Source organism: Typopeltis vanoorti, chromosome 20, assembly GCF_054136105.1.
Source record: "Typopeltis vanoorti isolate ZY-2024b chromosome 20, IOZ_Tvanoo_1.0, whole genome shotgun sequence".
Classification (NCBI taxonomy): Eukaryota; Metazoa; Arthropoda; class Arachnida; order Uropygi; family Thelyphonidae; genus Typopeltis; species Typopeltis vanoorti.
In genome coordinates this window covers 13445514-13463309 of record NC_143568.1, presented here as the reverse complement: position 1 = coordinate 13463309, position 17796 = coordinate 13445514, and the positions used below count along the sequence as shown (strand labels likewise).

The window sequence follows — 17796 nt, the reverse complement described above, 5'->3', positions numbered from 1 at the left end:
TAGGATTAAATTAAAAAAGCCAAGAAATTACATTCTTGTATAATCCTTTACCCAAGTGGAAGTAAACAACATTTACATGTATTTACAAGTTTCTTAATGACTAGGCTACTTGTATATAGAGGCTAATGACTTCACATTAATTGTCCTAGTATCCCATAATGCAAACACATTCTTTTTGGACATGTATAATAATATTCATTATCGGAAGGGCCAGACTGGTTTTTGACATTTGAGGTATGTTTAAGTGTGGGATACCTCTCCAAAAACTCTGAGTGATCTACATGATCACTCTAAATCTCTGATCATTCTGGATAAATGGCTTTTTCCATAATGCACAGTATTATACACATCCGAAAGGATACGTCTTTTGCATTAAGTGATACCAAGGCAATTAACGTGAAATTGTTAGCTTCTATATACAAGTAGCCTAGTCATGAAGAAACTTTACATGCAAACGTTGTTTGCTTACACTTAGGGAAAGGATTAAACAAGAATATAATTTCTTGGCATTTTTAATTTAATTTATAACCAAGTAAAAAAACTTTCTATGGATAGGATTACCGATGATAGAAGGTCATTGGGTAAAGAAGAAAGAGGATATGCAATAGAACTGAGCTCTGAGGTACTCCTACATTGCTGGAGTAATTCGAAATAACTATTTTTTGTTTGTTTGTTTTAAGAAAATTACAATGCACACTAATATTAACTACAATAAATTAATATTTCTAATATTTCAGCAACTCAAATTGCCATCAGGGAACACAATATAATAAGATATGTGCATGCAGACAATACACTGGGTAATGAAGCATGGCAACCAAAAGTTAGTCTGAAGTCCTAAATAAAACCCATAGTGGATTAAAATGGGTGTCCTTGGGATGAAGTACAAAGGAAGAGAGCTTCCCAAATTTGAGACAGTTTCATACAACCAAATTTGTTGAGGTCTAGGAAGTTTCTTAAGGCTGAGGCAGATTCAAAGACTAGTATCTCATATTTATATTTGCTTCACTGGAGTAGAGTGGTCTTCTTCCAGTGTATCATGTGGTAAATGTCCAAAGCATGGTGAAGTCCTGAGTGGCTGTAGTGATGGAAACAAATATAGTCCTTATGTTCAGTGAATCAGATGCTAGCTGAAGTAGCTAGAAGAGATGAACTCATCCATCATGACATGCATGTATGCATGCAATGATTAGTGAATCTGAAGGTTTAGAGAGAAAACTGACTACCCCATTGCATGCATGTCATGCTGGATGATTTCCACTCTTCAAGCTAAATTTTCCATTTACTTAGCATGGCTCAATTCTAGATATGATCAAATGTTCTGTACATGTCAGGGCAACAGTACACATTTCTCCAAACCATTCCATGACAAATGCTCAATGGTGGCACTGTTATGAAGCCAGAATAGCAGAATCCATATTGATGGTCGGTGACAATTTTCATTATTTTAGAGAGGTGAGGAGAATGAATCAGTAGTTTTTTTTTTTTTTCCCCCAGGTTGAATTGGTATGACAGGGTATGACAGGAATTTTAATGGGTATGACAGGAATGGTTTGCCTTGTCATTAAAAATTTCAAGGAGTGGGAGAGGAATGATGCCAGGTCATCAATTTTATCTTTTAGGCACTGTAAACAGTGGTGTGCCAACTGTATGAGAGAGATGGAAATGCAGGTTAGAAGTTTTTTGATGACATTTGAAAAAAATTATTTATTTTTTGAAAATTTATGAAATTTCCAAAAAATATTCTAGAATTTAAATAGGAAATGCATTCTCTGCTACTGTTTTTTTTTGGAGACCAGATTTGGATTTGTTAACAGTTGTTTCGCATTTGTTTTACAATTCAGCGTAGACCGAGTATGAAGCTGGAAGTATGTCGATATTTTTTTTTTACTGCCTTGGTAGACTATTAAACCATCGGTCAGAAATGGTGTAGGGTGAGAATTTCAGTTGGAGTGGGAAAATGAAAGTCTTCCCAGCATGAGAACAACTTCTGTAACCTGTTCAAGGCAGGTTAGTTTGATCACAGAAAGGAAGAGAAAAAGTCATCACACTTGGCACTCTTACAGTGCCAAAGGATGTGAGATTAGAAGTGGCTGACGGGAAGGAATTCTGTTTGATTGTCTTGATTGGTACCAATTATTTGAGAGGCAAGAAGTATTCTATGAGGGAGGATGTAAAGGAGTTGTTAGAAGAACCAAAACTGAAGAGCAAGAAGGTGAAGACAGTAAGTCTCCTGCTGTGCTATGACAAAGGCAAACTGAGAAGGAGGGCATTGATAGCCAATGAGTCTATATATAGATTGTGCAGACCACAGACCCACAAGTCCTAAATCATTCCTTGACAGAAAGAAGGATTTGTGCAATGCTGATGGACTGCATCTAAACAGTTTTGGTGTTAGGCGTTTAGAGAGCTTTGTTCACCAAGCATGCTGAAGCACAAATTCAGGGAAACTTAAGCAAGTAGGGTGGAAGCAAGTAAGTTTGTGTGAAGGCACCCATGAAGCACGTGAGTGCAAGAATGACCAAGTGAGGAATCTAGTCTCAAGCAAAAATTTTGAAATAGGGTAGTCAATTCAGAAAGTAAAGATGGGCAGGGGCCTAAGGGGATGCTGCAGTTTCTATATACTAATGCCAGATACAGGAATAAGAGGGAGGAGTTTTGGGCATTGGTTAGTGCAACCTCGCCAAATGTTATAGGCATTAGTGAGACTTGGTTAACAGCAGTTGATGTAGTTACAAAAATAGAATGTCAAGGATTTAGTATTTTCAGGAAAGATAGAGGAGATAGGATGCAGGAAATGTACTGCTGATGATAGCAGATGAATTGCAACCAAAAAGAATAGGATATAGGTAGGAGGGTGGCTGTTCATTTGAAGCAGTCTGGTGTGAGATTAAGGCCAGTAAGACAAATATACAGTTGGTTGTTGCCATATGCCAGAGAGTTCCACAAATGATCTGGAAGACATGCATCGCCAAATTAGTACGAGTGCAGGTTAAGTGATTATGGGGATGTAAATTATGGAGATATAGACTGGAAGGAAGAAACATCACATGGCAGGAAGGAAATAGAATTAATACACCTACTAAGAGATAATTACTTAAGGCAGCATGTGAAGGAGGAGATTGGGATGGGAGAGTATTGAAACTGGTAAAAGAGCTAGTCACAGGATCAAAAGAGCTATCCATAACCAAAGTGACCACACTGCTTCCAATTGGTGAAAGTGACCATAAAACATGAGGAATATTCTGTCAAGGAGGAGTATATGTGGAACTACAAGGTAGGTGATTATGACAAGCTTAGAAAGAAGCTTAAATCTGTGGCATGGCATAAAACACTGCAGGGTAAGGATATCAGTGCATGGGATATAGTTAAGATCATGTAGAGGAAGCAATATTAAATTGTATACCTAAGTTAAGGAGGGTTAATCAGATAAGAATTAGATGGATCAGTAATATCATTAAGCAAGAGCTGCAGAAGAAAAAAATGCTGTGGAGGTTATATAAAGAGAAAGGTGACCAGCAAACTCATGAACAGTGTACAAGGCTCAGGCAAGAAAGATGACCAGCATGGCAAGGGAGACAAAATCATATTATTAGAATTCTTTCTTCTCATATTATGAGAAGAATCTAGCCAAGCAGGCTAAACAAAATTCCAAAGAGTTCTTTCATTATGTGGCAAGTAAGAGGAAGAATGACTATGGAAGATTAACCTTAATGAGTGATGATGATCACGAGGAGACAGAAGCAGATTAAATAGTTCAGTTACTGAGTGACCACTTTGCAAGGGCATATCATCCTAGTATGGTTACTGGTTTAATGTATGTGACAGACACTGATGTGGGAACACAGATGGATGAAATGGAGGTTCTTAGGATATTGCAGAAATTCAATGTAAATACAGCTGTGGGATTAGATCGGATATCAGCTAATGTTTTGCAAGAATGTGCAAGGGAACTGGCAGTTCCTGTGACTAGGCTCTTTAATTTAAGTGTCAGCACTGGTCGAGTTCCAAGGGAGTGGAAAAAGGGCAAAATAATCCCCATGTAGGATTGTTTTGCAATCAGTATCTCAAGCAGAGATACTGATTGGTGGTAAAAGAAAGAAAATTCAAGAATGGGTAGTTAAAATTATGATACTGTATGATGGTCAACATGGCTTTGTGAAGGGTCAGTCATGCCTTAGTAATTTACTAACTTTTTATAAGAGTAATAGCATCACCCACCAATTTTACCCAATTTCTAATTTTATCATTTTTATTAGTAGCATTTGGATTTGAAAAGGGCAAAATAATCCCCATGTAGGATTATTTTGCAATCAGTATCTCAAGCAGAGATACTGATTGGTGGTAAAAGAAAGAAAATTCAAGAATGGGTAGTTAAAATTATGATACTGTATGATGGTCAACATGGCTTTGTGAAGGGTCAGTCATGCCTTAGTAATTTACTAACTTTTTATAAGAGTAATAGCATCACCCACCAATTTTACCCAATTTCTAATTTTATCATTTTTATTAGTAGCATTTGGATTTAAATTCAGTGCATTGGTATTTATTTTCATTCTCTTTATTTACAGCTAATTAGTTGTATAAGTGCTTTTTTTTAAGTGCCTTTTTATGGTAAATAAAGAAATTTCCACGAAACTTCTCATTCTTAAGATAGGAGAGGGAGGGAGGAATGCAGATAAAAGTACAGGTGGCTACTTTGAATCTGATTCACTGAGATAACAGATGTTTTTCTTTTTGTCACAGACACATTTTCTTGTGTGATTCTTTAGTTGAACTTTGGTCGTTGACTACTAAGGTTATCATATTTCTGAAATGTGGCATATTTTCTAAGTTAGTTTGAAGATTTAATTTAATGTGTTTGCGGTTTTTTTTAATGTTTTCACATAGTGTTGGGTAATAGTGTTGATGTCATTCATTTAACTGTGTTTTAAGTGGTGTTTGTAATGGTTTCAAGAGGTTGAAAAAATTCACCTAACATTTTTAAGTGCAAGTGGGACAGCTGATCAAGAGAAACATTGGATCAAGAAGGAATGGGCAGAAAGTCACATTAGAACCTGGAAGTAAAAATGTATTACACAAAACTTTGGTTGCTTGGAAAAAAATCATTTTACTCCCGCTTCACATAAAGCTGGGATTGATGAAGCAATTTGTCAAGGCTTTGTCGAAAGAAGGAGATTGTTTTAAATACATCTGTGCAAAATTTCTGGGATTATCTACAGCAAAATTGAAAGATATTTTTATCGGTCTGGACATCAGGAAACTTATGAAGGATAAACTGTTTGAAGAAAAAATGGCAACTGTTGAAAAAGAAGCATGGAAAGCTTTGAAAGAGGTGGTGATTTGGGATGCTCCATGAGCTTAAAAGTGCACTTTCTCAACTCTCATTTAGACTAGTGAGAATCTGGGAACTGTCAGTGAAGAGCAAGGAGAGCGATTCCACCAAGACATCAAGGAGATGGAAAGAAGGTATCAGGGCAGGTGGAATGTCAACATGATGATGGACTATTGCCAGATGTTGCACAGAGACGACCCAGGAAAAGAATTTCACAGAAAAAGTTCAAAAAGAAGCTTTGAAGAAAAAAGAAAAAGACACCACAACGAAATATAAAGTATATACTAAAGATTAATCTTTAATTAAAAATTTTTTTTCCAATACTTTCATTCCAAAAAATGTTTATGCAAAATTTTAAATACTGTTATTTTACTTAATATAATGCGTTTTAAAGCTATTTTACTATAATATTGAGATCCATGTTATGAAAATTATGTGATAGAGAAAATGGAAGAGATATTTGAAATCAGTAGCCAAAAATAAATCAGAAACAGTTAATAGTTTCCAGACAACTTTTCCTCACTTGAGGCTGTCAGTATGGGCAAAAGTTAATCGGTGTCTGTTTAATGTGGAGAAATGTAAAGTTATGCATTTTGGAAAAAATAAATAACAAGTTGTGTATTGCATTGATGGCACTGTACTCCAAGAAATGGATGAAGCTAGAGATTTATAGGTGGTGGTAGTAGACAGAGTTAATTTAGTGGACATATTGCTAAGGTAGCCCATAAGATTACTTGGCTATTGAAGAACACATTAACATGTAGAGATAGAAGTTGTTATTCCTCTTTATAAGGCCTTGATATGCCCGCATCTGGATTACTGTGCTCAAGTCTGGTCCCCTGGGTTTCTAGGAGATGAGGAAGCAGTGGAGAGGATTCAGAGGTGAGTGACCTGTGGAATATTCCCTATGACGATAGATTGAAGGTGTGTGGATTGCAGAAGTTGGTTGATAAGAAAAAAAGAGGAGATATGATGGAAACATTTAAGTTGTTTAAAGGGTTTTATAGGACTGATGCAGGGGAAATGTTTAAGCATTTGGCTAGAGGGACCAGAACAAGGGATCATCCCTGGAAGTTGAATAAAGGTATGGTTAGTAGGGATGTGAGGACTAGATTTTTTTTTTGCTTGGAGAGTCGTGAATGAGCAGAATGGGTTGCCAGAGTCAGTTGTGTGGTTTGTCTGTTAATGGGTTCAAGGAGAAGTATGATAGATTGTGAGGATAGTTTGGGTCTCCTGTGATAAGTCTTCAGACGGCATGGAGGTACCCGTATAATAATATCAGAGATGCAAAATGCAAAACTTAAAATCATCTCCCATCTACTCTGGAGAGTAATCAAGACAGCAAATGAATACATATCTCTAAAGCTGAATTTCTGCAGTCAAAATACCCAACTAGATGGTCATCTTCCTTCTCTAATTTCACTGATCAAGCAGGAAGAGATACTGAGGTCAGAATACCAGTCAATTCTCACCATCTTGCAAACACCCTAGCCCCAAACCTTGTCTTAACAAATCTTTTTTTCCAAATATACTGTAAGTGACACTTCTCTTTTTTGGCAACTCAGATCACAACCTTCACCCAAATACTCTCAGTCGTGTATTCTGGCATCACAATGGTACCAAATGAAGAATGACTTCCGTGACTTCTACTACTCCTTTCCGTAAAGTGACTTCCATTCTCCATATCTAAACACATGCTCAGACTGAATAATAGAACTTCTACTACTCCTTTCTATGAAGTGATTGTTTCTATTCTCCATATCTAAACATGTGCTCAGCCCGTATAACAGAAATAATTCTTACTGAAATGGAGTCCATCTCCCAACTCCAGAACTAACACCAATCTATATCACTTTTCAATCTTTCCTACTTGATTCACCCTCTACTCTACAGCTGAAAGCAAGCCTGCATTCAGCTCATTTCAGAAAAATGATAGAAGTCAGATTACAGTTGACTCTCATTATGGCAAACTTGTAGGGAGAGGGACCACAAGAATAGTCTGTTATAGCAAAAGATCTGCTATAGTACAAACTTTTCACTGGCATAGTATAGTCTATGGGGCTTTGGTTAGGACTTTTCAATAGTTAATTATAGCAAGTGATTCTGTTATAACATTGTTTACAACAGTCAACTATACCATAGGAATGCTCTTCTTTTAATTCTCTCAAAAATTATGAAGACGGTCATTAACAGCCAACTCCACTGCCTTGAATGCACTAGCTAATTAGCAACTAGCAATGTGGATTCCATCACTCTTGATCTGCAGATGATTTAACCTACACAAGCAATGGAAAGGTTTGGAGAAATTGAGAAATTCACATGGTTGTTCTTGACATTTCTACCAATGATCAGAAGTTTCAATATCTACTCCTCAACAAACTATCATCTTATGGCTTGCTTTCTACCTTTTGCAAATGGGATGCCAGCTTCCTCTCTTCAAATTTCTCTACCAAAACAGGGGTATCCCAAGGCTCTGTGTTCTCACCCACTCTCTTCTTCCTGTACATAAATAATCATTTCTCACTAATTTCCAATCCTATTCATAACTACCAATGATCAGAAGGCTCAATATTTTCCATAACTGATGTCCTAAACTAATTTCCCTTCCATTCTTCAGTGAGGTGAGGATAACCTTGGGATCAAAATTTCAACATGACCAAAACATAACCATGCCTAATTTGAAAGTAGGCAAGGCAATGTTTTGAAATCTAATGTTGCTATTCAAGAAACATCAGATTCCTTCTTTTTTTTTTTTTTTTTTCTTACTCTCTTACCCACACATGGCAGTGATGTGCTACAGGTCTTATGATAATACTTTTGATAATACCAAATCTCCAAACATGATTACATTTCTTATTTTGGATTGATTTACATCTCCAGCCTTTTCTGGCACCAATGCTTCAACCTTAGCTTCTTCAAAATCCAAGAAACTTTTACCACTAACCTATATAACTTCTAACAATGTATAAATCCCAAATCAATCCAACCATGGAATACTGCTCGCACATTTCAAGTGGTGCATCCAAACATTTCTGAGACTGCTTCATATTATACAGAGGAGGACAATCCAATTACTTCTGACCGCCCCCCCCCATCCCTCTCATTGATTCACTGCCACCATTCTCTCACAGATGTTTCTTCTCCCGCATCTCTTCTATAAGCATGTTCATAAAAATATTCTACAGAACTGAACACAGTCATTCCTCCTCTTTTTTCCCCTAGACTGTAACAATAAAAACAGCCATCAGTCAACATCCATTTACCATCCAGCTCCAAACCAACTTTCGTTCCATTCACCTCTGGTCTTAGGAAGAGAATTCCCTCATTCTGTCTTCCCCAGACTACAATTCTTTTTTTCTTACCCTCTTACCCACACATGGCAGTGATGTACTACTGGTCTTGTAAGCTGTAGCACATCACTGCCATCTTAAAAAAAAATTGAAGTATATTTTCAATTTTTAAAGGCATCATTAAATGAAGTTCATATCAGAAAAAGTGTGCTTTATTCATGTGACCTGATGAACTATTTAACAGAGGCATCACTAGCATGATTAAAATATTGAGTGAGACCCTTCCCAAAAGGGTGTCTCCACATCTCCCAAAAACGTTTTACACAGCAGCTATTCTCGACCTCATGTTAAAATACAGTAAGACAAATACATGACAATGGAAGTGGAATCTATACCTTTCAGCATTTCTGACTAGACTATCTTCAATCTTGTAAGCCATACCTACTCTAAACATACACATAACTCTTATCAGCATAATCATCATTCTGATGAATACTTTTAATTTCTCAACCTTCACAACCACATTTTTCCATATATATATATATATATATATATATATATGGAAAAATATATATATATGAATATATATATGTGGAAAGCAAATTCACAGAATTAAAGCATATCATAACTAGCTAAAAACAACATCTCCTGCAGCTTTCTTCTCAGTTGACACTGGACATTTATGAGTGCTGAAAATGAATTATCACCAATAATCTAATTACAGAGAGATTAACAATGAAAAATTTTCTTAACACAACTGTGCCTTCTGTTTCTCACAATAGATAGGCTGAAATTTCTACTTATGATTTTCCTCATTCACTGAGATCTCCTACAATATTACCAAAGGATAAGGACTAAGGAGTATCATATTTTACTCCTTAAACTTCTGTATTAATGAGCAAGAAAACTCTCCTACCACTTCAAAATTTCACACTTGAGTCTGCCCAACTGATTGCATCATTTAGGCAGACATAGATTCATTGAATTAATTGTTCAATGAATCTATGATCTTAAATTCTCTCTCTTATTCCACTTGGAATAGCAGTGCAAAAAAAGCCTTCTCCTATTCAAGCCTGGAGCTTGAAAATTAGCTCAAATTAAGTCAATCTTCATAAAGAGAGAGAAATTACTATTGAATCATCATCCCACTACCTATTATCACCCACAGTAGTTTTAAAGAGGAAATATTTCTACTTTGCCATTATTAATAATAGCAAATAAATAAATCTGATACTAAACTGAAGTTTTATATCAGATTTTTTAATTAATCACTTATTATTACATTTTTAATTAATCACTTATGAGGTCAATTTACTTAATATGTCTGATTTTTACAGTATCATAAATATTATATATACATATATTAAATCACATCAGTTCTGAATTTAAATTTTTTTTCATATTCTGGTCTGGTTGGCCAAGTGGATAGTGTAATCACTCTTCAACCAAGGTGGTGAGAACCCACCTTGGTTGGAGACTGAAATCTCACTGTGACATGGATGTTATGAATGTCTTCAAGGTGACAGACAATTTGTCACCGAGTGAGACTGCCACCCTGCTTATTAGATGCCTAAACTGGCTTTCAAAAGTTCTATGTCTGACCTGTATAGTAGGGTTTAACTGATAATCTAGTTGTTGGTGCTGATGTAATAGAGGCTTATCCATTATGGATGGGATTCACATAAAGACATTAAATTTTGTTTGCATTTCTCAGCAGACATCCGCTGTTGCTGTCGGTGAACATACCATGTGCATAATAATGATGAAAAATGCAAATGATCATTAAAAAGCTATTATAACTATTATAATATTAACATTTGAATTATAAGAAGCAACTGAAATGTGGCATACATTCAATTAATCACCACCAAACAAACTGTGTTTGGAAGTGAATAACAATTTGATAAGAGATCATTAAATTATATCCAGCCAGGGCTAAATTATTTCATTTTTTAATATTTAAAAATGGCTCAATTTAAACCAAACTTAAGGTGACAGAATAAGTTTTAGTAAAGATGGCAAATATCAAATTTATATATCAAATAGGTGCCACACATTTTGCAAACTATACAAAAAATAAAAATAAAAAATTGTGTCACATAAATTGTTCAGCAATCTATTCTTCAAATAAGTTTTGCCTCATGTTTTTAACAAACTCACAATGGGCTACACTCATGTTAACTAGCATGCAAAATGCAAAAAACATGTCATCAATGTATTAATGTTTCAGCATGGGAATGATAATAAATATACTAAAGAAATGTTATAAATCTGATTGCCCACCTTAATGATCTGCAACTGTACACCATCATCTGTAGTAGGTCCATGAAAACACCCACAAATAGTTTCAACTATCCTATCGATGAGCTGTTTTGAAGGATTTGTAGGATCCGTAATGTTTCCTGTCAAGTGTCCATAAGCTATTAACTTCTACAAAAATAAAATGCATGTATTAAAATGAAAATCATATTAACAAAAAAGTGAAAACTAAAACTGTTGATTTTAAACTGATCTCAGTAATAACAAATATACTCATACCATAGAAGCATACACACCTGAACACAGTCCAGAGCTGTATTAACCATACGAGGTGACTTGGACTGACAAGCCAATTCAAATGGCAAAAAATATTTTTCAGCCTCCAAATTTCCTCCTTTAGCTTTTGGCAAGGGCAAGGCAGATGATGTGTTATTCTGATGACTAAAAATAAAATGGCTAAATCAATGAGTTTTATTTATAATTTAAACTTTCATGAGATATAAAAACAATATTCATAAGAAGCTGTAATTTTAAAAACTAAAATCAACAATAATTCTTAAAGGAATTATTGTATATCATACATGATACAGAATGAGATCTTCAGCATATACTAATACTATGCTTGTCATGTACAATTTATAAAGTGATATATATATAAGACCAAGGTCATATGTGAGCCATCAAGATCCTTCGAGGTTTCAGGCGTACATTTTTGTTGAGAAATGGTTGACTGATCAGCATTTCACAGGTTTTCTTGAACTTATGTTCATACCAGGTTTTGGTCCAATGTAAGGACTGGGTGCTCAATTTGATATTATATTTCAGATGCATGGTCAGAAAGATAGTCTTTTCCATGACAAAGGTACTTGATGTGTCGTTTAAAATGTTCTTTTTGTTTCGAGATAGTATGGCCTGTTTCACCTATGTAGGGTAGATTGCAGATGGAAGGGACTTGGTATACAGCTGAGTGAGCAAGGGAAAGGAGGGAATCTTTAGAAGAGCACATTATACCTTTTTTTTATTTTCATTAGTGGTTTAAATGTGGCCTTATTGTATTTGTAGTTTTGTCTATTCTTTTGGATAATCCTTGAAGGAATGGTCTTACTGTAATCTTTTTTTTTTTTTTTTTGATTATATTTTTGTGCAGAATTCCATGGATTGTTTACTTGATATATCTTGATAAAGGAGAAAAAGAGGGGATAATAGAAACATTTAAGTTGCTTAAAGGGTTTTATAGGATAGATACAAGGGAAATGTAGCAGCACTTGGCTAGAGAGACCAGAACAAGGGGTCATCCCTGGAAGTTGATTAAAGGTGCGGTTAGTAGGAGTGCGAGGACTAGATTTTTTGCTTGGAGAGTTGTGAATGAGCGGAATGGGTTGCCAGAGTCAGTTGTGAGTCTTTGTCTGTTAATGGGTTCAAGGAGAGGTATGATAGATTGTATGGAAAGACTGGGTCTCCTGCGATAAGGCTTCAGACTCCATGGAGGTGTCCATATAATAATAATAATGATGAATGCTAATAACAGATTTAATGATATTGGGAAGGACATGACAGGAAATGTATTGTTGGATATTTAATATCCACTTTTCCTATGTAATTTTACATCACCGAAATGAAATGGTATAGCACTTTCTTTAGTATAGTAATTAGTAAAATAAAACTTTTGTTCCTGTTACGTAGGTAATCTCAATATGAAACAACTAGAACACAAGCATGTGCACATCTAACAGAAAATTCCACAATGCAATATCAAATGATTCAATATGAAAACTTACCAAAGTCCTGATATTAAAATAGTATTAATAATAATTATTATGGCAAGCAGCCAAGAAATATTATTATTAAGCCAGATTAGGTATTCCTGTAGTAGCCATATTTTAGCCAGTCTGGAAGATCTACCACTATTCAACATGACAATCAAAGATTATATCAAAAAGTACCAAGAATCTGAGCAGTATGGATTTTCAAAACATGTGATCCTTTAAGCACGGACCTCTAGAAGAAAACTATAGGTCTTGCTCAAGATTACACTAGGAGAGTATGAAATGTTATTACACTGCCACAGTTTAACATTTCTGATAGTCTATGTTTATTACCTTGATGAAAAATAGTGATGCATGAGTCTGCTTTATGTATGTTATTTTTTATAGTACACTTAATGGGACTTGAGTATTTATACTGGCTACTGCATTGTGTTAAATTTTCTGTTATGCACACACCTTTGTTCCAATGATTTCAAAGAATAAATACCTATGAAACAGATAAAATTTTTTATATTAAATAACTTTGTTTCCCCTATATGTTATGCATGTTATATTTCCTCCATAATTACTTCCCCAAATAAAAAAGTATGAAACAAAATCAGAGCCCTAGCAGATAACAAACCAACTTGATAAAAAACTTAATACAAAACTAATCATGAAATGTCTGCTGCACCACTTAAGGATAGATGTCAGAAAATTATAATCAAGACTCCCTTAACACAGGTATTTTTAGTGGCTAAACATATATGTAGTATAGCCTATTCAGTAATTGCAGACTCTGACTCCCCCTTTTTTTATTCTATTCAGAAGTGTGTGTATGTATATATATATGTATATATACACACACACACACACTTCTGAATAGAATAAAAAAGTGTATATATATATATATATATATATGGGAATAAATATATATATATATATATATATATATATATATATATTGGGGCTTCCATGGGCTACCGAGTGCGTTCCCTAGGTGGCGGATGGGGGAAACCCTGACTACCATCTGTTGGCTATCAGGGCAGCTCTGAATATATTGAATAAAGAGCCGTGGACCAGTAGTTTTGGGACTGCCGATCCCATGTGAAAATATTGCCATTCACCAACCTGCACTTGGCCAGCATGGTGAATTAATGGCCTAACCTTCTAAGATGAATCCGACAGAAATAAAATGGCCCTCATTCCCCGGAGGCCGGATTGCTACTACCTATGGCAGCAGGCAGTTAAATATGAAGGCAGAGGGTGCTAAGAATCCCCGGGTAACCAGATCATGCTGCCATTGGAAACTAGAGCTTGGAACATTAAACTGTAGGACTCTGAGCAGTGAAGCATGGTTAACTGAACTAACTGAAGAGCTAAAGCGACTAAAATGGGACATTCTTGAACTATGCGAAGTCAGACGTAATGGTGAAGAAATTCTTCGATTAAAAATTGGAGACATTATATTATAGAGGTCAAGATAAAGAAAGAATCAGTGGAGTTGGATTCTTGATCAACAAAAAAACTGAAGAACAACATAATAGAATTTGACAGTGTATCCGATCGAATAGCAAGTATTATTGTTCAAATCTCAAAAAGATACACTCTTAAGATCGTCCAAGTCTATGCACCAACAAGTCATACTGATGAAGAAATTGAAGCCTTCTATCATGATATATATCCCAGTTCTACAATAAAGGAAAACATCATTTCAGAATTGTAATGGGAGACTTTAATGCTAGAATTGGTATTCAACATTCCGATGAAAGCTCAATGGGAAATTTTGGATATGGCATGAGAGATGACAGAGGAGCAAGGTTAACAGAATTTGCAGAAAAAGAAATCCTGTATATCATGAATTCCTTCTTCAAGAAAAAAACACATAGAAAGTGGACATGGAAAAGTCCAAATGGAAAAACTAGTGAAATTGACTTTATCCTCAGCAATAAGAAAAACATCTTTCAAGACTGCTCTGTTATAAACACCTTCAATGTTGGGAGTGACCATCATATGGTATGCAATAAAATCCAAATAAACTGCCAAAACGAAAGAAGAAAAATGTTTTGGAGATCAAAGCAAAACATAGATGTACACAAACTCAACATTAAAAAAGATATATTCCAACACGAACTAAACAATAGATTTAAACTTATTATAGATGATAATGCTGATCTATCAGAAAGTAATGACATTATTATCCAAAACCTTTTACAATGCTTACTTGAAATAGCTGGTACCACAGAACAGAAACAAGACAAAATCTCTGAAGAAACAAAACAGCTTATGAAGAAATGAAGAGAAATGAAACAATCAATTAATCTACAGAATAAAATTGAATACGCGGAATTGTGCAAAACAATCAGAAAATGAATCACAGAAGAAATAAGAAAATTCAATTGTAAATTCATACAACAAACAATTGAAAACAACCATAGCCTCAAAAAAGCCAAACAGCAATTGATGAACAGCAAACAGATGGTCGCAGTCAAACTACAAGACGGGACCATCACCAGAGATAGATATGCTATAGCAAAAAAGAATTGAAGAATTCTACTCAATATTATACCAGAATGATGAATTAAATGAAGAAGAAGACAACTACAACACAGCTGAAGTACCACAGATTCTACCAGAAGAAGTTATGCAGAGCATCCAAAGCTTCCAAAATGGGAAAGCTGCAGGTGAGGATGGAGTTATAGCTGAACTTCTAAAAATAAGCGGAAAAATAATCTACGAACTCTTAGCAAAACTATTTACTTTATGCCTGAAGAAAAATGATGTACTAACAACATGAAAGAAGGCTACCCTAATTCTGATACATAAAAAAGGTGAGATAGAAGACTTGACGAACAACCGACCTATCATTCTACTATCAGTGGTCTACAAAGTGTTTACAAAAGTCTTAGCTAATAGACTTTGTGCGACTCTGGACCTAGCACAACCAAAAGAACAGGCAGGCTTTCGAAGGGGCTTTAGTACAATGGACCATATTCAAGTTGTATAGCAGATTATTGAATGGTGTAATGAATATCAATTACCACTATGTCTTGGTTTTATTGACTATGGGAAAGCCTTTGATTCACTTAAAACTTGTGCAATACTTAAAGCATTATGAAACCAACAAGTGGAGGAGCCCTACGTCAGAACCATCAAATCAGCATACACCAATGCCAGAGCAGCAATTCATTTCAATGGAAACATCTCTACTGTGGGAATACAGAAAGGTATAAGATAGGGTGACACAATATCTCCAAAATTATTCACAGCGTGCCTAAAAGAAATATTCAAACTTCTTGATTAGGAAGGGAAAGGTCTGAAGATAAATGGAAGATATTTAAGCCATTTACGCTTTGCAGATGACATAGTTATCTTTACTTCAACTGCACATGAATTACAGACTTGTATCCATGAGCTCCAAATTTCTAGCAGAACAGCAAGCCTAAAGATAAACCTAAAGAAGACCCAAGTTATGTTCAATAGTTATGTCCAACCAGAAATAATAAAATTCAATAATGAGGAAATTAAGCAAGTAGATCATTACATATACTTAGGACAACAGATATCAATGGAACAAAATATCATGGATGAAATTAAAAGGCGTGCAATGCTTGGGTGGAAAGCATTTGGAAAATTACATTAAATATTCAAAAACCAACTACCATTATGCCTGAAGAGAAAGGTTTTTAATCAGTGTATTCTTCCTATACTGACATATGGCTGTGAAACATGGACACTGAATGTGAAGGAAATTCAAAAATTAAGAACAACACAATTTAGTATGGAAAGAAGTATGCTTGGTATCACAAAAGGAATACATGGATAAGAAATCAAACCAAAGTCTCTGACATCATAGGAAGAGTAAAACATCTGAAGTGGCAACGGGCTAGGCATATTGCCCGAAGACAAGATCAGTGATGGACAAAAGAAGTACTGGACTGGATTCCACGAGAGGAAAAAAAACGACCACGACGCCGATTTGTAGGAGTGACATGGAAAAGGAGAGCCATGGACAGAGTGTTGGAGTAATCTTGGAAAGGCCTTCATCCAGCAGTGGATCGATAATGGCTGATGATATATATATATATATATATATATATATATATATATATCATTGCCTGCCACTTAATGAGCTGCATAAACATCTGTGTCATAGTGGGATCTGAACTCACAGCTTGTTGGTTGAAAAACAGTAATGCTATCCACTTAGCCATTAGGAGCTCTTTTTATTGTTTCTTTCTTTCTTTTTTTTTTTTTTAATAGTAATCCCATATATACTTCAACTGCAGAATATGGTACATTAGTATCATGGATGGGCAGAAGATTGAGGTGAAATAAAATAAAAAAACTTGCTAACATTGGATATGAAAGAGCAGATTGCACTCTTCAAAAATATGCAAGGAATGAGATCATTCCAAAAGCCAGCACAAAATGGAACAAATGAAGAGAAGAAACAATTTGGTCTACAAATTTGGAGTTTAACTCTGAAGGAGTACTGAATATCTGCTGCATATCATTTAAGACACTAAAAAGATATTGGAGGAATTATTAACGTAAACTTTAATGAACAATGACCATGAAAATAATTTGCGACAAATGCAAGCAGCAGAAACACTACTTGAAAGAGTAGAGAATCGGTAAGAGATGCATCATTAATCAACCTAATTACTCTCTCTCACTAGACAAGTATTTTCAGAAAATCCTTAGGGGACATCACCTAAAATATAAGAATAGTATTCAATGGTTGAATGGATTTGCAACTTGTGTAGAATTAATAGCTGTTCAGAAGGGAAGTAATGCCTTGAATGAAAGAAAAAATTTAATTCCTTGGGTACTTAGGAGTTAATATGAATATCACCAGCTCAGCAGTATCCAATATATTTATTCCAAGAAAGATGGGAGGTCAGTTATTCCAAGAAGAGAAATAACATTGCACCCAGAGATGTGAAGATAGTCCAAAGAAAGACTGCAAGAAAATGGAAGGATGAAAAAAAAAAAAAAACAGGATTGAGTTTTACTAGTAATGAAATTAACTAAGTTTCCAAATAATTTTTGAATTCCCTTTTTCATAAGAATGGTTTGGATATTTAGGATTGACTGATATTAGATATCGATATTCTATAACTATTGGTGGTTTGTGTAGAGCAGGGTTTGTCAAATGAGAGAG

The 17796-nt window shown here is 35.1% G+C and overlaps 1 protein-coding gene across 2 annotated transcripts in view; it reads right to left on the bottom strand.

Annotated features, from left to right (window-relative positions):
- The window catches only part of Sec71 (ADP ribosylation factor guanine nucleotide exchange factor Sec71), a 581865-nt gene that overhangs the window by 512198 nt on the left and 51871 nt on the right, over positions 1-17796 (bottom strand). For both annotated transcript variants that reach the window (XM_090410617.1, XM_090410618.1), the window contains exons 3-4: positions 11181-11325; positions 10909-11055 (exon numbers count right to left, since the gene is read on the bottom strand). In XM_090410617.1, coding sequence (XP_090266743.1) covers positions 10909-11055; positions 11181-11325 — 292 coding nt within the window. The remainder of the gene's footprint in view (positions 1-10908; positions 11056-11180; positions 11326-17796) is intronic.